The sequence below is a fragment of the Salmo trutta genome, chromosome 5 (assembly GCF_901001165.1).
Source record: "Salmo trutta chromosome 5, fSalTru1.1, whole genome shotgun sequence".
In the NCBI taxonomy this organism is placed as follows: domain Eukaryota; kingdom Metazoa; phylum Chordata; class Actinopteri; order Salmoniformes; family Salmonidae; genus Salmo; species Salmo trutta.
In genome coordinates, this window is record NC_042961.1 from 30221122 (window position 1) to 30243039 (window position 21918).

General features: G+C 40.6%; 1 protein-coding gene across 5 annotated transcripts; it reads left to right on the top strand.

Moving 5' to 3' along the window:
* Positions 1 to 1570: 1570 nt before the first annotated feature.
* Positions 1571 to 21257, top strand: LOC115194041 (mitogen-activated protein kinase 8). 5 transcript variants are annotated; one of them, XM_029753336.1, is made up of 12 exons: positions 1571 to 1971; positions 10196 to 10374; positions 12461 to 12590; positions 13005 to 13063; positions 13374 to 13512; positions 16519 to 16684; positions 17358 to 17429; positions 17733 to 17915; positions 17999 to 18123; positions 18298 to 18361; positions 18828 to 18908; positions 19242 to 21257. In XM_029753336.1, exons 2-12 carry the CDS (start codon positions 10247 to 10249, stop codon positions 19403 to 19405), a joined length of 1311 nt encoding a protein of 436 aa, XP_029609196.1. In that variant the 5' UTR covers positions 1571 to 1971; positions 10196 to 10246; the 3' UTR covers positions 19406 to 21257. The 5 variants fall into 5 exon arrangements, with proteins under 5 accessions (XP_029609196.1, XP_029609195.1, XP_029609192.1 ...); XM_029753332.1 differs by lacking the exon at positions 17358 to 17429 and adding an exon at positions 16875 to 16946 and having other exon boundaries at positions 1574 to 1971; positions 10201 to 10374; XM_029753331.1 differs by lacking the exon at positions 17358 to 17429 and adding an exon at positions 16875 to 16946 and having other exon boundaries at positions 1575 to 1971.
* The last annotated feature ends 661 nt before the right edge of the window (positions 21258 to 21918 follow it).

Here is a 21918-nt window from a genome sequence, read left to right on the forward strand (position 1 = left end):
TCCTTAGAGCTCAGAGACAGGAAGGCTACCGAAAAATGTCTGCAGCATTGAAGGTCCCCAAGAACACATTGGCATCCATCATTCTTAAATGGAAGAAGTTTGGAACGACCATGACTCTTCCTAGAGCTGGCCGCCTGGCCAAACTGAACAATCGGGGAAGAAGGGCCTTGGTCAGGGAGGTGACCAAGAACCCGATGGTCACTCTGACAGAACTCAGAGCTCCTCTGTGGAGATGGGAGAACCTTCCAGAAGGACAACCATCTCTGCAGCACTCCAACAATCAGACCTTTATGGATTAGTGGCCAGACGGAAACCCCTCCTCAGTAAAAGCAACATGACAGCCCGCTTGGAGTTTGCCAAATGGCACCCAAAGGACTCTCAGACTATGAGAAACAATATTCTCTGGTCTGAACTCTTTGGCCTGAATGCAAAGCGTCACGTCTGGAGGAAACCTGGCACCATCCCTGCGGTGAAGCATGGTGGCGGAAGCATCGTGCTGGGGGGATGTGTTTCAGCAGCAGGGAGACTAGTCAGGATCGAGGCAAAGATGAACAGAGCAATGTACAGAGAGATCCTTGATGAAAACCTGCTCCAGAGCGCTCAGGACTTCAGACTAGGGCGACGGTTGACCTTCCAACAGGACAATGACCCTAATCACACAGCCAAGACAACGCAGTAGTGGCTTCGGGACAATTCTCTGAATGTCCTTGAGTATCCAAGCCAGAGCCCGGACTTGAACCCGATCGAACATCTCTGGAGAGACCTGAAAATAGCTGTGCAGTGACACTCCCCATCCAACCTGACAGAGCTTGAGAGGATCTGCACAGGAGAATGGGAGAAACTCCCCAAATACAGGTGTGCCAAGCTTTTAGCGTCATACCCAAGAAGACCCAAGGCTGTAATCGCTGCCAAAGGTGCTTCAACAAATTACTGAGTAAAGCGTTTGAATACTTATGTAAATGTGATATTTCTGTTTTAGCAAAAATGTCTAAAAAGGCAAGTCAGTGAAAAATAAATTATTATTTACAATGAAGGCCTACCCTGGGCCAAGTGTGCGCCACCCTGTGGGACTCCCAATCATGGCCGGATGTGATGCAGCCTGGATTCGAACCAGTTACTGCAGTGACCCCTCTTGCACTGAGATGAAGTGGCTTAGACCACCGCGTCACCTGGGAGTCCATAGATTGTAGATTGATTCCATTTTTGAATAAGGCTGTAACTTAACAAAATTTGGAAAAAGTCAAGGGTTGTGAATACTTCCCGAATGCACTGTACATCGCTTTGTGTTGTAACCCCTTTCTGACTTTTGACCCACTGTCACTGTGTAAATAACTACTGGCATGACTCATTAGTGTGAAGGTACTAACTCATTGGCTGGGTGCCAAAGCTGACATTCTTAATGTTCTCATTTCATTATCCCTCAGGTTACTGCCTCTGTCACAACATGTCTGCCATCAGTCTCCGAGCATTCCAAAACAGAGGTGGATGAATAGGCCTGTAGAAATATAATTGCAAAGTCTGTGGATTGGCTGTTGTGTGGAAGATTATCATTTGATATGGTACCATCCCAAATAGACAGGACTAAAACCAGCAATCAGCCAAAAGGGTTGAGGTAGGCCCATAATGTGCGTGTGAGTGAGAGATTTGTATTGATTTTTGTAATGATTTTATTCATTAAAGGGAAGAGGATATTTTTGTATGTATTTTTATTGATAAAAGGAGAGGATAGGGCGGTAGCTCCTATCTCACGGATGCGTAGGGCTATAGTGACGTAGTACGCATGTCTTCTTGCAGTGCGCGCTCGGCCTGTCAATGCAGAGAGATTGTAGTGAATTCCGTGAGGTCATGTTTTGTAGCAGGACAACAGAATAGCCATAATTTATTATCCAAATAATTAAACTTAATTCATCTTCGAGGACTTGGACTTTTGTGGCTAATCCAGAACTGACATTCTGTATTTTGTTGAAGGAGGTAAGCCTTATGTTTCCGCGCCGCTGTCCATGGTATTGTTTAGCTGTGGGGGAGGGTCGTTTTCGCCGCACCGCACACAATTTACAGATGCTGTTTGTTGTAAATAGATTAGAATTGTGCAATTTATTCTATCATATTTAGCTAATTGCACAACGTGTCCATGATTTAATGTTGCTGTACCACGAAGATTTCGATTGTTGGATTGGCATAGATAGCGCTCAAAATAAGTTATCCTGCTATGTGTAGCACAATACTGCATCGCATAGGCTAGGCTACATACAGGCTGTAATAACCAGGCTATTACCAAAAGCCGGCTTTGGAAGTATAGACTCACTTGCTACATTGTAGCGAGGTTAGTTATTGTCATATTATTGCCATATTTTCAAGGCACCGGTGTTGTTTTTACCTTGCAGCCACATCTACATAGAACGATAAAGGGTCGGCTGGCCAAGGTTATCATGACTGAAGTTACATACCGGGGATTGTCAGGGCCATTAAAGCAATTGATCACTTCTGATTATAAACAATCTGAATGGTCGATATTTAAGCCTGAATATCTTCCCTCTGTCATTCTTGAAGTCTTGGCAACACGATGTTCAGTGTACAATGTTATGATGAAGACAGCTATGCCTGGAATATATTTAAAGTACAAAACAATTGGAAAGTATAGGCCTAGTATTTACATATAGTCTAGTGCCAGAATAGGCCTATATTATTTTATGGTCTTATCTGTATACCCACCCACTTATACAATAACATGTTCAAGACTTAAAAACCTCTTAAGGATCCAACCCTTCTTTTTCTTCAATTTTCACCTAAAATGACACCCAAATCTAACTGCCTGTATGTCAGGACCTGAAGCAAGGATATGCATATTCTTGATACCATTTGAAAGGAAAAACGTTCAAGTTTGTGGAAATGTGAAATTAATGTAGGAGAATATAACACATTATATCTGGTAAAAGATAATACAAAGAAAAAAACATGCATTTTTTTGTAGTTTTTTTTGGTACCATCTTTCAATTGCAAGAGAAAGGCCATAATGTATTATTCCAGCCAATGCGCAAATTAGATTTTGGCCACTAGATGGCAGCAGTGTATGTACAACGTTTTAGACTGATCCAATGAACCATTGCATATCTGTTCAAAAGGTTGTATCAAGACTGCCCAAATGTGCCTAATTGGTTTATTAATACATTTTCAAGTTCATAATTGTGCACTCTCCTCAAACAATAGCATGGTATTCATTCACTGTAATAGCTACTGTAAATTGGACAGTGTTGTTAGATTAACAAGAATTTAAGCTTTCTGCCCATATCGCATATGTCTATGTCCTGGGATTTTTTGTTGTTGTTACTCATGCTAATCACAATTGCCTATGTTAGCTCAACCATCGTGTGGGGGGGACACCGATCCCATAGAGGTTAAGCCCATATAGGTAATGACACTGGTGAACAATCTATTATTCTATATAAAAATACAGAGAGAAATGTAGGAATTTAATCAGACGGTTTATGTGTATGTTCCAATGTTATTTATTTCTTAGTTATACTGTATTAAAGGTCCAATGCAGCTGTTTTTGTGTCAATATGAAATATTTTCTGGATAACAGAAATTAAGTAATTAAGTACCTTACTGTAATTGTTTTCAATTAAAATTGTAAAAAAGGAAACAAAAATAGGTTCTTAGCAAAAAGCAATTTCTCAAGCAAGAATTTAGCTAGGACTATCTGGGAGTGGCCTTCTAACCCCCTCCCCCCCTTAAAAGATTTAGATGCACTATTGTAAAGTGGTTGTTCCACTGGATATCATAAGGTGAATGCACCAATTTGTAAGTCGCTCTGGATAAGAGCGTCTGCTAAATGACTTAAATGTAATGTAATGTAATGGGAGGGATATGTAACCTGAAAATTAGCTGCTATTAACTAACTGCAGTATGTAACCAAATTCACATAGAAATGTGTGTTATAGATCTGTCATTCTCATTGAAAGCAAGTCTATGACGTGGTAGATCTGTTCTATGTGTGCTATTTCTATTTTCATGTCCCTCCCCGTCCCCAGTGAAAGTTGGCCCCTGGTACAATGATTCTCTACACTCTACTTGCTTGTTTTGTCACATAAACTGAAATTAAGCGATCTATTAGAATTTTAGCAACCAGGAAATGGAGGAGCGATATCTGCATAGTGCATCTTTAACAGAGAGAAGGGAAAACTCTTTGTTATTGGTGTATTAACTTACACCGCCTGGTGATGTTGCCAGGTGGTCCAAAAACCCCACCCATGCAAACAAGCAGAAATTTCAGGTGGTCTTTTCAAACAGCTCTTACACTAAAATGGCATTATCATAATTTTCACAATTTAACGGTATTATTCCAAACTCACAGTATGGAAATATGTGTAAAACATAGGAAAATCACATTTTTGACTGCATTACCCCTTTAATAGCTTGAGGTGAGATTCATGATTGTGGATGTTTTGTCAGATATACGCTATAGTCAGTTCCTGTATTGCTGGTGCTCAGGATGACTCCCAGTGTTGAGGGGCTGTTTATCATGTTAATTAGGAAGACTGATCATCAGTCATTAAACTGGAGTGGAGTGTCGCTGACTGTAATTGCAGGGCTGTAGAAGTGTAGCTGCCGGCCTGACTCATAGGCCCTTGATAGACTACCTAATAATGCCAAGTGGAGATGGACAGAGAAAGGAGAGAGAGGAGGAGGGAGCTATAGAAAGGGGGAGAGAGAAAGAGAGCTGTTGTTGGTGCAGCCAGTCACTGACTGAAGTGAAAGATAAGATACTGCATTTATAGCCAGTATTCATCCTTTTGTCACGTAATGATTACACATAATAAATAGTCACTGTAACACATTAACAGGTGCTACCGTTCACTGGTAACTGCATCTTACAGTAATTGGCATCATCCAAGAGCTAAGTAGAACTTTAGCTCAATTGGTATAGAATAAGTTTGGCTACATAAGGTTATGCTTTATTCATTAACCATAGTGTGTTTGTAATCATTATACAGCAATTGTTAATTTATTCATTCAGACTTACAGTATGTTACCCATGCAGGTATATAACCTACAATTAAAAGCAGTACGCTAAGCACCACACTCCATCCACTCACCTGATCCATCTGAACCATGATCGTATGAATGCCTGGCTTCTGTCTGATGATTGATATAAATAATTACTGGAACACTGTGCGGGGTGTTTGTGTGTGGAATCTGAGTGTTTACTTTGACACGGCGGGCGATGTCTCTGATGCGCAAGTGTGACGTTAGCAGGACAGTCGGGATGTCAGAGGAAACAGCATGGGCTGAAACATATTTAGCCCTATTATGATGGACTAATCACAATGCATGCTTCCGTCCTCCCTTCCTTGGGAAACCACAGTTTTGAACTGATAAGATATGTGAAAGCTAATGAAACGCTTAGTGGCTGTTACCTCCAATGGCAAAGAAGGATGTATTTCAAAATGGAGGGAAATCATTGATTTACATTTTAGTCATTTAGCAGTCACTCTTATCCAGAGCATTAGGATTAAGTTCTCAATGGCACATGAACACATTTTTCGCCTAGTCGGTTCAGGGATTCAAACCAGCAATCTTTCAGTTACTATCCCAATGCACTTAACCGCAAGGTTACCACTAGGCTGCCTGACATGATAGGTGAACGCAGACGTTACTATCCGATGGTTACGAAGGATGTATTTTCAATGTAGTCAAATCTGGCCAATGTTTCTGACAGTAATGAAAACTTATACTAAACAAAAATATAAATGCAACATTCAACAATTTCAAAGATTTTACTGAGTTACAGTTCATATAAGGAAATCAGTCAATTTAAATAAATGAATTAGGCCCTAATCTATGGATTTCACATGACTGGGCAGGGGTGCAGCCATGGGTGGGCCTGGGAGGGCATAGGCCCACTCACTTGGTAGCCAGGCCCACCCCCTAGGGAGCCAGACACAGCTAATCATAAGGACTTTTTCCCCCAAAAAGGGCTTTATTACAGACAGAAATACTCCTCAGTTTCATCAGCTGTCTGGGTGGCTGGTCTCAGACGATCCCGCAGATGAAGAAGCCGGATGTGGAGGACCTGGTTGTCACGTCCTGACCAGTAAAATAGGTCATTTGTTATTGTAGTTTGGTCAGGACGTGGCAGGAGTGCGTTTGTTTTGTGTTGTCAGGGTTTTTGGGTTGTGTTCTATGTTTTGTATTTCTATGTTCTATTTTCTAGTTTTTCTATGTCTAGTTTATTGTTTTGACCTTCAATTGGAGGCAGCTGTTCCTCGTTGCCTCTAATTGAAGGTCCTATTTAGTAGGGGTGTTTTTTCTATGGGATTTGTGGGTAGTTGTTTCCTGTTTTGTGTTCGTGCACCTGACGGGACTGTTTAGTGTTGTTTTTTGTATACGTGTTTCTTTTGTTTTCCTTCTTTAATAAAATAAGAAGATGAGTTTACACGTTCCCGCTGCGTTTTGGTCCAATCCCTACGACACCCGTGACACTGGTCTGGCGTGGTTACACGTTGTCTGCGGTTGTGAGGCCGGTTGGACGTACTGCCAAATTCTCTAAAACAAAGTTGGAGGCGGCATATGGTAGAGAAATTAACAAAAAGCAAAATAAGCTTTTTGTGCGAATGGAGCATTTCTGCGATCTTTTATTTCAGCTCATGACATATGGGACCAACACTTTACATGTTGCGTTTATATTTTTGTTCAGTATAGATCAGTGAGAAGATGGGAGAGAGAGAAAGAGGGGGAAACACTCATTGGAGGGTCAGTATCAGTATGATCCCATCCTATTGAACCCTCATGTTTCATATACAACTTTATTGAGAGAAGTAGACCACCTATGGTTCACACTCAGACCCGCGGCTCCTGAGGATATTGTATACTCCCACCTCCTCTGTTTGTAAAGTTTAAGGGACATTACATTCCGCTTCACATTTTGTCAGGTGTTCTCAGACCACGAAAGTAGTCTTATGTCACGAAGAATCAACATCCCACACCATCCGTTGTTTATATCGAGCTACAGTCACTAGGGAAACTCTTCACACCCCTTGCACAGTTGTCACATTTTGCTGCCTTATATTTAAATATAAAAAGGATTACATTATATTTTTCTCCTACTGATTTACACAACCTACTCTACACTTAAAAGTAAATAAAAAATATATTTAAAAAAAATTCATTAAAAAAAAAACCTAAATCTTTATTGCGTATGTCTTCACACCCCAGAGTTAATACTTGTTCAAAGCACCTTGGGAAGCAATAATTACAGCTGTGAATCATGTTGAGTAAGATTTCACTAACTTTACACAACTCTTGGAGCAGCATATATAATTATATTTTTTTGGGGGGGGGGTAGATTGTAGCTTCCATCAATGTAATTGTCTGGTAGCAAGATATTATCTATAAACATTTATTGGAGTGAGATCATTTATTTCGGAATATGTATACAGAGTATATCCACACCACCATCAGACCATTTTATTGGTAAACTACACGGTAATGTAAAAGCTAGATTTTTTTTAATGATCAAATAATTATTTGTTTGTAAAAAAAAATATCTATATCTTCTGAGGATATAAAAGAAAACATGAATCATTAGCAAACAATGACACCGCATTTCTAATCCCTTGATATTATTGTTGGACCTGAATTTAATAGCTAACATACATGTATGCCGATAGTGGACAACTTTGTTTTACTCCTATTGACAGTTTAATACTTTCTGAGAAGTAGCTATTATTACTATTTTACTATACATGATTTTAACCCATTTTATAAGAGATTCTCTAAAATTGAAATGTTCCAGGCAAATCAGCTATGAATAGCAGGCCTGGTTTCCCATATTTTTTTATAGTGTTCTGTTGTTTCCAGTACTTGCCTTTATATTATCTCCAATGTATCGTCCATGTAAAAAACCTGTCTGATTAGAATGAATAATGTCAGACAATACCTTTTTTAATTCTATCCGCTGTACATTTTGCTCTAATTTTTGCATCACAACACTGAAGTGTAAGGGGCCTCCAATTTTTTTAATGGACTGGATAATTATATTTACCACTTGTATCCTGTTTCAGTAATAATTAAATCAGACCTTGTTGAGTGTCTGATAATCTACCATTTACATACGAGTGGTTAAACATGCTAATAACAGTCCTCTGAGTATATATCCTTTGTGTTTGGCAAAATTGCTGAAGCTAAGTCAATTTGTTTGGGGATCATTGATGGACAGCAATATTCAAGTCTTATCTCAGGTTTTCAAACAGATTTATGTCAGCACTGAGACTGGACCACTCAGGACCACTCAACACCTTTTGGAAAGCTGGTATGTCATCTGTCTTAAAATGTGTGTAATTTTCCCTTTGGAAAAAGAAGTGTTCGGTCTTCAAAAGACTGATGCAGGTCTTCAAAAGTTTTCCCCTGGGCTTTGCCCCTTTCATATTTACTTTGGGCCCAGTCCCTGCTTGTGAAAAGCATACCTATAACATGATACTACCACCACAATTCAAGAAAATGTAGAGGGCTTCACTCTGTGATGTGTTGTGTTGGATTTGACCCAAAACTTCGTTTTTCATTTAGGCCAAAAAGTTTAATATTGTGCCATGCTGACTTGAAGTACAGTATAACTTTAAGGGCCATGTTGCAAACAGTAGTGTTTTTTTTTTGTAGAAGATTCCTTTTTTTCACTCTTTCAAACAAGCCAGTAATGTGGAGTGAATGCAATGTTGTTGATCCATGCACAGTTTTTTTCTGCTCAGCCAATGAACTCTGTCTGTTTTAAAATCATTTTTGGCCACATAGTGATATCCCTCAACAGTTTCCATTCTTTCCTGCAGCTCAGTTAGGAAGGACAGCCAAATCCCCAGTGATATGATACACCACCTACACATTATTTACCCAATGTGACCAACTCAATGGGATAAATATATATATTTAACCTTTATTTAACTAGGCAAGTCAGCTAAGAATAAATACTTATTTACAATGATGGGCTAGGAACAGTGGGTTAACTGCCTTGTTCAGTGGCAGAACGACAGATTTTTACCTTCTCAGCTCGGAGATTTGATCTAGCAACCTTTCAGTTACTGGCCCAACGCGCTAACCACTAGGCTACTTGCCACCCCAAATATTCAGTGTCTATGAAATATTTTGGAACCTCCCCTGTCTAAAAATGAATCACTGACATGTTTTTAAAACTAATTGGTGACTCTGAGGTTGAATCATTGTTTGAATATCACTATCTAACGGGGACCTTACAAAGACAGTGACAACTACTTATGCGAACAGGTGGACACCATTCAATAAATTGAGTGATTTTTTTAATGGAAATATTTGCTCTTCACACAGGAAGGTGTGTAAAGATTTAGGCAATCAAGATATCTATGTTTTCCATTTTTTATTCATTTCCGCATATGTCTACAATTTGTCTTACGCTTTGAAAATGTGGAGCAGTTTATGTAGATCTGTAGAAAAAATAATAATAATTATATTCCTTTTTAGATTTTAATTTAAGGAAGCAATATGTGACAACTGTGCAAGGGTGTGAAGACTTTCACTAGGCACTGTATATACAATACCTCAACCAACAAAATAATTGAAAGATAAGCACCACAGATCTGGAAATTGCATGGTGCTTATCTTCTCCATTCATTTTTTGATTGTGGCATATACACATGGCCTGGGACGTGGACTTATCTCAAAAGAAGATTGCTTTTGAGTTTTGAAAACATCTGATCATCTGATTTTTAAACCTTTTATGTTTAAGAAGGAAAACTGTAGCATTGGATAAGGTTAATAAGAATAATAGGTTAAAGCTGGAATCCTTAATTTGTGAAACTGCCATGTCTGTTCGGAATATTACTACAATAAAGAAGTTATTGCAAACATCAAACACTTTTTATCTGACATCATTGCACTCATGATAGGACAGCAGAATATGCCCAATTTTTTTGTTTACCACACTGCCGAAAGTAACTCTCCTCCGTTTTTATCAACAGCAAAAAAACAATAACAATGGCGCTGGGGGTGAACAGTTGTGCTATTTCCCCTAATGCAGAATTAATTAAAGCTAGAAACATGCACTTCCAAACATACCGTAGCTACCTGTGTTCTGTATCCTAAAAATATGTTATCCTCTCCCTCTCTTTCTCTGTGTGTGTGTGTTTGTGCACGTGTGCGTGCGCTCTTGTGTGTGTGTGCGGGTCCATAGTACAGAGAGCCTAGTTTGGATGCCCAGAAAGTAGCTCCTCCAGGTTTCATCATGAATAAAAACAAGCGAGGAGGAGAGAGGGAGTTCTATAGTTTAGATGTCGGAGATTCCACCTTCAAAGTTCTGAAGCGCTACCAGAATCTAAGGCCCATCGGCTCAGGAGCACAGGGAATCGTCTGGTAAGTATAATCACTTTGCAATTACTATTTCATTACTGAGAAGAAAAAACAATGTGCTGGTGGTCTCAAATGGGAAAAACTATAAGGCCATGAAGTCTTGGTACAAGGTACTCTTTGAAAAGGGCAGTCTATGACTGGCAGAAATAAAGAAAGGGGATGAAGGTCACCCCTTAGTAAATACAAATTGTTCGATTGGTACGGTAATTTTTGTTTATATATCTTTTATGCTAGTTGTATGATTTTTGGGGGGGTCTAATTTGAATTATTCTTATATAATTTACTTTATGTTCACACCCCTGTTTAATTTCCTTATGCTGTTATTTTGTTTATGTCACATGTTTTCTTATTGGTTTTTCTGCCACTCAAATGTGATTTATAGAGCCCCCATGTGGACATTACAACCTTTACCCCCAGATGAAGGCTGACATCATGCCGAAATGCATTGGCGTTTGTTTGTTATGCTTTTAAATATTTAGAAAAAAATGGCAAGAAAATAAATGCTTTAAGTTCATCAATTTGTTTTCTTCAAGAGTGCCTTGATGGAAAATGTCAGCCCCACGATACATTTGAAAAACAAAATCTAATTTGGTGGCAGTGGTGTAAAGTACTTAAGTAAAAATTCTTTAAAGTACAACTTAAGTATTTTTTGGGGGTATCTGTACTTTACTTTACTTTTACTTCACTACATTCCTAAAGAAAATTATGTACTTTTTACTCCATACATTTTCCCTGACACCTAAAAGTATATTTTTTTAAACCCTTTTTCATGGTATCCAATTGGTAGTTACAGTCTTGTCCCATCGCTGCAACTCCCATATGGACTCGGGAGAGGCGAAAGTTGAGAGCCATGCATCCTCCGAAACACAACCCAGCCAAGCCACACTGCTTCTTGACACAATGGCCACTTAACCCAGAAGCCAGACGCACCAATGTGTGGGAGGAAACACCGTACACCTGGCGACAATGTCAGCGTGCACTGGAACCGGCCCGTCACAGGAGTCGCTAATGCCGGCCAAGCCCTCCCCTAACCCAGACGACACTGGGCCAATTGCGTGCCACTCCATGGGTATCCTGGTGTGGCTGGCTGCAACAGAGCCTGGACTCGAACCAGGATCTCTAGTGGCACAGCTAGCAGTACCTTAGACCACTGTGCCACTCGAGAGGCCCCTCCAGCACCCAAAAGTACACATTACATTTTGAAAGCAGGACAGAAAGGTCCAATTCACACACTCATCCCTACTGCCTCTGATCTGGTGACTCACTAAACACAAATTCTTTGTTTCTGAATGATGTCTGTGTTGGAGTGTGCCCCTGGCTATGCGTAAATTTAAAAAACACGAACAATTGTGCCAAATGGTTTGCTTAATATAAGGAATTTGAAATGATTTATACTTTTACTTTTGATACTTAAGTACATTTTTGAAATTACATTTACTTTTGATACTTAAGTATATTTCAAACCAAATACTTTTATACTTTTACTCAAGTAGTATTTTACTGGTTGACTTTCGCTTTTACTTGAGTCATTTCCTATTAAGGTACTGTATCTTTATTTTTACTCAAGTATGACAATTGGGTACTTTTTCCTCCCCTTATTTTTTTCTGCCAGTCATATACTACTACATTAATGTTTGAACAGCGGTTTGTGCCAGGTAATTACCAGTAAACGATGGGATGCAAAATAAAGTGTTGCAGTTTATTGTTTTCAAATCCTTTTTGCTTGAGATATATTTTATTTAGCCCCATGAAATGCTTTTATTTGAAATTCAATTGGTTTCCAAGGTAACATACAATTTAAAGCTACATACCAAAGTACCCCAGTGTTTGAATTTGTCTAAACACTGTGGTGCTGAATCAATGGACCAAGGCTAATGCCAAAGCTGGCCCATCAATGGCAAAATGGACCATGGAATTCATTCATTTGGACAGTGTCCTCATTTTAGGTTATATTTCAAGGTCATATGCTGTAAAAGACCCAATGAAAAAAAAAACAATCAGACATCCATTTAAATTCCTATTTACTACAGTCTGTATCACGCCATTGTCACAGATATGTTCATGTATTGCCATGTTCTTTGCCTTTTAGTTCAGCGTATGACCACAACCTTGAGAGAAATGTGGCTATTAAGAAGTTGAGTCGGCCGTTCCAGAACCAGACGCATGCCAAGAGAGCGTACAGAGAACTGGTGTTAATGAAATGTGTCAATCACAAAAATGTAAGTCTGCCTACCAACACTGGTCAATGACTTCCTGCTGTTTCTATTATATTCTAGATGAGACTCTATGACAATTATGCTCAATTATGTTTATGAATGGCCTGGCTGGACAGGAACAGAGAGGAAAGGAACAGTAGGAATAATATGTTATGAATGCATAATGATACTTAGATAGATAGAACAGTAAACAGGCATTTGCCATGGTAGCTTATATTGTGAATATATAGAGGACTAGAACGCGGTTTCAGTCAATCAGCATCCAGGACTTTTTATTGTTTTATTGTATAATACGTTTGAAATTGAATTGATTACAAACATGTGGACTGTTTTTCTTATATTGAGGAAACTAATCTAGCAAGCAACCTGTATGACTTATGTTGTTGTGTTTATGTGTTTATGTTGTTACCTCTACAGATCATTGGCTTATTAAACGTATTCAGCCCACAAAAATCATTAGAAGAATTTGCAGATGTGTAAGTACATTAATTGGTGTAGAATAACATGATCAACCTTTGACAGTGTAAAATGGTTACATGCTGTTAGGAATTAAGACATTGGAGGATCTTTTGAACAGGCCTGTCTGTCATCAATGGCAGAATGACTCGGCTATTACCAGAATAACTGTGTGAAATCTCTTCTGCCAGCGCATATCTCTTCTCTGTTCAAGCCATCCAGCTGGCTCCACAGTTACCTCATGATGTGGGTGTGTGCGCCCGCTCGTGTTTGTGCGTGTGTCCGCGCCTATGTGTGTGCATATTCTCATCTCACTTCCTACCTGTGTAGATACATTGTGATGGAGCTGATGGATGCCAACCTGTGCCAGGTGATTCAGATGGAGCTGGACCATGAGAGGTTGTCCTACCTGCTCTACCAGATGCTGTGTGGCATCAAACACCTCCACAATGCCGGCATCATACACAGGGTAAGGCTCATGCTGGCTCATACACGCTAACGCTAAGCTAACATGTAGACACAGGGGTCGGCTCATGCTGTACGTGCTAACACTTAGCTAACAGGGTAACACTAAGCTAATAATGTAGCAATAATGTAGCTCATCATTATAATTTGTAGCTCGTCATTACAAATTCTGGGGCATTTTTGTATTTCCAGGAAAAGTAAGCTCAAAGCTCTGATTACAGTAACTCCTCCACAAAGAGTAGGTGATGATGTCAGAGCTTTGATGTTGGCTAAATCCACAGGAGATCAAGAGGAACCTGCTAATGATCTAAACACGGCTCTATTCCCGGGCTCTGGTCAAAGTAGTGCACTGTATAGGGAGGGATAGATAGGGTGCCATTTGGGATACATATTTGGAGCAATGGAGCATGTACAGTTGAAGTCGGAAGTTTACATACACCTTAGCCAAATACATTTAAACTCAGTTTTTCACAATTTCTGACATTTAATCCAAGTAAAAATTCCCTGTCTTAGGTCAGTTAGGATCACCACTTTATTTTAAGAATGTGAAATGTCAGAATAATAGTAAGGAGAATTATTTATTTCAGCTTCTATTTCTTTCATCACATTCCCAGTGCGTCAGAAGTTTACATACACTCAATGAGTATTTGCTATCATTGCCTTTAAATTGTTTAACTTGGGTGAAATGTTTCGGGTAGCCTTCCACAAGCGTCCTACAATAAGTTGGGTGAATTTTGGCCCATTCCTCCTGACAGAGCTGGTGTAACTGAGTCAGGGTTGTAGGCCTCCTTGCTTGCACAGGCTTTTTCAGTTCTGCCCACAAATTTTCTATATGATTGAGGTCAGGGCTTTGTAATGGCCACTCCAATACCTTGACTTTGTTGTCCTTCAGCCATTTTGCCACAACTTTAGAAGTATGCTTGGGGTCATTGTCCATTTGGAAGATCCATTTGCGACCAAGCTTTAACTTCCTGACTGATGTCTTGAGATGTTGCTTCAATATAGCCACATAATTTTCCTCACTCTTGATGCCATAGTTTTGTGAAGTGCACCAGTCCCTCCTGCAGCAAAGCACCCCTACAACATGATGCTGCCACCCCCGTGCTTCATGGTTGGGATGGTGTTCTTCGGCTTGCAAGCCTCCCTCTTTTTCCTCCAAACATAACAATGGTCATTATGGCCAAACAGTTCTATTTTTGGTTCATCAGACCAGAGGACATTTCTCCAAAAAGTACGATCCTTGTCCCCATGTACAGTTGCAAACCGTAGTCTGGCTTTTTTATGGCAGTTTTGGAGCAGTGGCTTCTTCCCCGCTGAGCGGCCTTTCAGGTTATGTCGATATAGGACTCATTTTACTGTGCATATAGATACTTTTGTACCTGTTTCCTCCAGCATCTTCACAAGGTCCTTTGCTGTTGTTCTGGGATTGATTTGCACTTTTCGCACCAAATTACGTTCATCTCTAGGAGACAGAACGCGTCTCCTTCCTGAGCGGTATGACGGCTGCGTGGTCCCATGGTGTTTATACTTGCACACTATTGTTTGTACAGATGAACGCGGTACCTTCAGGCATTTGGAAATTGCTCCCAAGGATGAACCAGACTTGTGTAGGTCTACCATTTTTTTCTGAGGTCTTGGCTGATTTCTTTTGATTTTCCCATGATGTCAAGCAAAGAGGCACTGAGTTTGAAGGTAGGCCTTGAAATACATCCACAGGTACACCTCCAGTTGACTGAAATGATGTCAATTAGCCTATCAGAAGCTTCTAAAGCCATGACATCATTTTCTGGAATTTTCAAAGATATTTAAAGGCACAGTCAACTTAGTGTACATAAACTTCTGACTCACTGGGATTGTGATACAGTGAATTATAAGTGAAATGATCTGTCTGTAAACAATTGTTGGAAAAATTACTCGTGTCATGCACAAGTAGATGTCCTAACCGATTTGCCAAAACTATAGTTTGTTAAAAAGAAATTTGTAGAGTGGTTGAAAAACGAGTTTTAATGACTCCAACATACGTGAATGTAAACTTCCGACTTCAACTGTACACCCAATGACCATCGAGATCATTCTGAGATGAATCTTGATTCTATAACACTGTAAGTGGTTTGTATGTCATACTACTAAGCTGCTAGCATACATGCAAATCTGTGAAAGATGACTTACTATAATATTGTAGTTAAAATGGTGTGACTCATTACTGTTGTTAATATGGTGAGGAATATGGATGCTGACAGTTTTATAATATATTATGTTGACGCCACTCCTATACTCCTACGTAGCTTCACTAATGTTCCCCATCTGTCTCTCTCATTGTTTGGGCAGCATTATGTTCCCTTACCATCAATCAATCAATCAAATGTATTTATAAAGCCCTTCTTACATCAGCTGATGTCATAAAGTGCTGTACAGAAACCCAGCCTAAAACCCCAAACAGCAAGCAATGCAGATGTAGAAGCACGGTGGCTAGGAAAAACTCCCTAGAAAGGCCGGAACCTAGGAAGAAACCAAGAGAGGAACCAGGCTATGAGGGGTGGCCAGTCCTCTAAAGGCTGTGCCGGGTGGAGATTATAACAGAACATAGCCAAGACGTTAAAATGTTCATAGATGACCAGCAGGGTCAAATAATAATAATCACAGTGGTTGTAGAGGGTGCAACAGGTCAGCACCTCAGGAGTGAACGTCAGTTTGCTTTTCATAGCCGATCATTCAGAGTATCTCTACCGCTCCTGCTGTCTCTAAAGAGTTGAAAACAGCAGGTCTGGGACAAGGTAGCACGTCCGGTGAACAGGTCAGGGTTCCATAGCAGCAGGCGGAACAGTTGAAACTGGAGCAGCAGCACGACCAGGTGGACTGGGGACAGCAAGGAGCCATCAGGCCAGGTAGTCCTGAGGCATCGACCTAGGGCTCAGGTCCTGAGAGAGAGAGAGAGAGAGAGAGAGAGAGAGAGAGAATTGATGATGATGACAACATTGATAATTATGATCTCTCTTTGTCCCTCCTCTAGGATCTGAAGCCCAGTAACATTGTGGTGAAGTCAGACTGCACATTAAAGATCTTGGACTTTGGCTTGGCTCGGACAGCGGCTACAGGTTTACTGATGACCCCCTACGTAGTGACCAGATACTACAGAGCACCAGAGGTCATACTGGGGATGGGCTACCAGGCCAACGGTCAGTATCTGTCAATCAAACAATTAATAAATTGATCAATCAATCAATCAGATATTTATTCTACCCATAACGATTGTATGCATTTACCACCACCGCAGAAACAATGGTCTCTTTATTAACTGCTAAAATGTAATTAGCTTGTTTCTGTGTCTCCACCCCCCTCCCCTCCTCTTCTCCATGTTGTAAACAGTGGACATATGGTCTGTGGGGTGTATTCTGGCAGAAATGGTCCGTCACAAAATCCTGTTCCCAGGAAGGGACTGTATCCTTAGTGCTTCTGGCTGTGAATCATCTCCTTAAGTAATAAAACAGTTTGCCACCTCTGTGGAGCCATTTCTCTTCAGTCTCTCAGTTTCCGAGATGGAAAATGAATTTCACGTCCTGATTTCCTGCTTTTTCCTTCCCGTTTGACAGAGGGCTCCATCGCTCGAGACTTGCAGATGCTTCATGCTGCATCCATTTTCACTCTCATTTACCCAATTTACTCATTCAATGCTTCTCCTTCATTCATCAGATTTATCACTCTTTCCATTTTCTGTTTCATTCATCTGATTTATTTGTGATATCCATTTTTTTGTAATCCATAAACTTTTTACTCTCTCATTTCCTTCCTCTGTTCTTCATTTTTTTCTCTCCGTTGTGCTTGCATGTCATCTCTCCATTCATCGTGTAGTGGACGTGTGGTCAGTGGGCTGTATTGTGGCTGAGATGGTCAGAGGTAGTGTGTTGTTTCCAGGCACTGACCGTATCCTTTCCTCTTTTACCGTAATATCATTTTATCCTGTCTGTGTGGTTTTACCATGTTTATACCATCAAGCACTGCTCTATAGAGCACCACTTTTGCACTCCACCCACCATCATATCCACCATATCCAAGTACAGCCACACTCTCATCCTCCTTCCCCAATTATCACCTCAGCTTCTGCCAGTACATACAGATAGTTCTAGAAAATAGGGATAGTTCTGGAAAAGTAGTTCTCTAACAATGTAAAAGTGTGTGTTTGTGGAGAAATCTTTGTGTACTCTTTCCCTAACTCCACCTGCTCAGACATTGACCAGTGGAACAAAGTGATAGAGCAGCTCGGGACTCCGCCCCAGGAGTTTCTGATGAAGCTCAACCAATCAGTAAGGACGTATGTTGAGAACCGACCGCGCTACGCAGGATACAGCTTCGACAAACTCTTCCCTGATGTCCTCTTCCCTGCAGACTCAGAACACAACAAATTGAAAGGTACTGGAGACTGAGAATGTGTGTGGGTAGGGTTTGTGTGTATGCTTGTGCTGGTCTGAACTGTATTTTCTCTCCATTCCCAGCGAGCCAGGCCAGAGACCTGCTGTCTAAGATGTTGGTGATCGACTCGTCTAAGAGGATCTCGGTGGACGAGGCCCTGAAACACCCCTATATCAACGTGTGGTATGACCCAGCAGAAGTGGAGGCAGTAAGTGTTTAACAAGTGGTATGCTCTATTGTAGGGGAAACTTGGAAATTGGACTGAAACGGTTGACACTCTTAGTCAGAAGAGAATTACGGTCAATGGTTTGATGTAGGGATGAACCTTTCTTCCCTCTCTTTTCTCTTTCCTGTCTTTCTTTTGCTTTCTTTTTCCTCTCAGCCCCCTCCAAAGATCACAGACAAGCAGCTGGATGAGCGAGAGCATACAGTGGAGGAGTGGAAAGGTTAGAGACGTTACTACAACTATCACTTTTCACTAGACATGGGTCACATACATATGTCAACAACTTTGAAATACTTGAACGTATATACTCGATTTATCTTGGAGTTTGCACTTTTAGGACTTCATTTTGGTTCCATTGTACCAGAGGAGCTTTCACTTTTCACTGTAATGTTGATATTTGACTGGTTTACGACTTTTCCATGTTATGTTATGGTGTGAAACGTGATGCTGCAGAGCTGGCCAGGTTCAAAGGCTGGGTGTAAATATCACTGTCACCGGTTTTACCTGGCTCAGGGTCCAATAGGATGAAGTCCTACTGATACTGACCCCCCCCCCCCCCCCAATGGGTGTTTATGATCTTCCCCCGGTGATGATTTCTGTGTTTTGTTACTTGTCTTGAGGGCAAATCTCTCTCTCTCTCTCTCTCTCTCTCCCTCCCTCCCTCCCTCCCTTCCCTCTCTTCCTAGACCTGATCTGGAAGGAGGTGTATGAGTGGGACGAATGGACCAAGCAGAATGGAGTGATCAGAGGACAACCTCCTCCTTTAGGTTAGTTAACACTGTTTCTGAAGTTTTTTATTGTACTTATGTGAGCTGGTCTCTGCTGTTATTGTATTACATTTCACTTTGAAAAACACCACGAGTAAAACTCTGTTACTGAAAGAGCGCATGCAGATCTGACTCATAGGACGGAGGTGAATTATGTAGTTGGATACTGTAGGGGGGTTGCTGCACCCCTTACAGACTCAGAGGGGCTCTTCCGGCACCCTATGGTGTGTGCCACACAGGTGTATCTTACAGGACAGTGTGTGTGTTTGTAAATGTGCGTGCTAGTACCTAGTACAGGTGTATCAGTCATCCTGTGTGTTTCTCGCAGCACAGGTGCAGCAGTGATTGACAGCTCCCCTCAGCCTGCCTCATCCTCCTCCTCGGCCAATGACGTATCCTCCATGTCGACTGAGCCAAGTGACCCCACCATGACCTCTGACACGGACATCAGCCTGGACAGCCACACCTCCCTGGGAGCACTGGCCTGCTGCAGATAACACACGTACACATACACACACACACACACACACACACACACACACACACACACACACACACACACAGCCCTACACATCCTGTCATAGTATACATAGTTTGAGACACTTAAGGGTCCTTTGTTAAAAACATTTTTTTGTTTTTATGTACAGCTTCTTTTAATTTCTCTGTCTCCTATATTCTGTATTGCCGATTGTGTACATGCTGTAAATTATTATATTTATTTATTTATTTATTTATTTTCTTGTGTCAGCTTCTGTCCCTCCAAGCTGTGTACAGTATTTCTATGCTGTAAGTTATAGTCTTTTGGATCTCACAGTGGATGGAACTTTTTCCCCTTTTCTCTATTAGAAAGTGTTTCCTTACAAACACAAATTTTATTTTGTAGTATGTAGTGTTCATCTCTATTTAAATGGATCCTAAAAAGCATTGAACATATTTCGACACCCTGTTACTCTGCCTACCCGTAGCTGTAGTGTTCTGTAGTCATGGCTACAACTTTAATTTTTCTATTTTTGGAACATCTCTTTATTTATTATATGACTGTAATTCTAATGTTTTTTGGTGTTGGATCTGGAGATAGCATTGTTATCAAATGTTAATGAACAGATATGGGAGTATGGGAAGGCAATAAATAACCTGGCCCAAATACTTTAGACACTTTCCCCTCTCTGTTGCTTTACTTCTTCAACCAGTTACAATTTGCTCCCTGACCCTCCTACTTGTCCCTCACCCTTCAATGTTTGCAGATCTAGTAGTTCTGGATAAGTATAAACACCTGTACAGTTCTGCAAACATCAAAGGGTTGGGGCCAAGGGTAATGGTAAGGGACCAATTTGGGACAAATTAGCTGCTTATGTTTTATTGGTGGGGCCAGGAGTCTTTCCTCAGGTTACATGACCAGGCAAAACCCCTAGCCCTATTCATTTGATTTAAGTGCTCTTACAGTTGTCTGTGTTTTTAACCCCTCTCTATCTTGCTCTGCTGTTGAAGCACTCGGAGTGTTTTCTTAGCTTAGTAAGTTTTAGCTCCTCTCTCTGTGCCGTCTCTGTTAGAGGACTTGGTTTTATTAACTACCTCGCCTATATGAGTTTCTGATTGACATAACAGTCCACAGCATACGGTCTTAAAAAACAGATGTGAATAAAGTTTTAGTTTTATTTATTTATTTGGAAATGTACAATTATCAATGTTAGAAGACTGCTAGTATTGTACGTACTCACTGGGCATAGACGTCAATTCAATGTCTATTCCATGTTGGTTCAACATAATTTCATTGAAATGACATGGAAACAATGTTAATTCAACCCATGTGTACTATGTATATACATTTATTTTTGTTTTATTTTCAGTTGATGTGCAATACCTATGATTTGTAGACTATAGAGTAGGTAGTGAGTGGTTGATTTGTATGCTAGATGGATGTTCTCCAGGGGTTTCAAAAGGTTTGCCGCCAGCCATGTTTTCCTTTTTCTAGATGAAGACGTATTTGATGGCTCGATTCCAAACCGATCCCTCACCCCTCTTTTCGCCGTTCAACCCCCTATATGCCCTGTGTATGTTTGGAACTGGGCCCCATCCCTGGCTGTGGTCAGGCCTATCACACACCAGACACATGGCTGCGTTCAGGAGGGCTCAATGCTTTGGAACGTTCAGATGGAATCTGTGGAATCCATCTAGTAAGTTTCACCATCCTGAACGCAACCCAGGTTTCGTGGTGTTTTCCGCGAAGGCCAGTTGTATAAATTTTAGCCTTTTGATCTGGACAAGGCCTCACTACAGACTTAATGTACACACTGGAAAAAGTTAGACAATGTCAACCTGCAACTCCTGCAAATAAAGGGTTGAATTTGATTATGTTTGAATTGTTTTTATTCTCAACACATACATCTTGTAAGGACATTCGTTTATGTTGACAAATGAATGGAGGCTTTCACTAGAGTCTGGTCAGTTTTGGGACATGTACCTGATACCGCTATGATAAACAAGGCACATTTAAAAAAAAAAAAATCAGAAACGACAATCACTAAACTTTTCTGTGGTGTGGTGAAACTGTGGCGTGGTAAAAGTTATCTGGTTCTGAGGAGTATTCAAGAGCGGGAATAGAGATACACCATCTCTTAGCCTAGAATGTTTGGAACACCTGAGGTAGATATTTTAACAGTGTAAGTATCAAATGTAACCAGTTAGAGGGCTATTTTTAAAGTGATAACTAACAGTCTAGCACACACAGGGGCAGTTTCCCAGACACAGATTAAGGCCGAGATTAATTCCAATCAACTGTAGATCTGCGATTATAACGTGCTTGACATTTAAAGGTAATTGAGCCGACATACAGTATGCAGCATTTACCGTGAATGCAGTTTACACGAACGTGGGAACAAAAGCTGGTCCTGAAAGTGGGCTCACATTAGTTTGTAGCCCAAACGGTTCGAGCAGACGTTGGCACATCGACAGTACCGACTTCAGACGAGTCCCATGACACTTGTGGGGGTCGTGGAGCAAAACATCACCA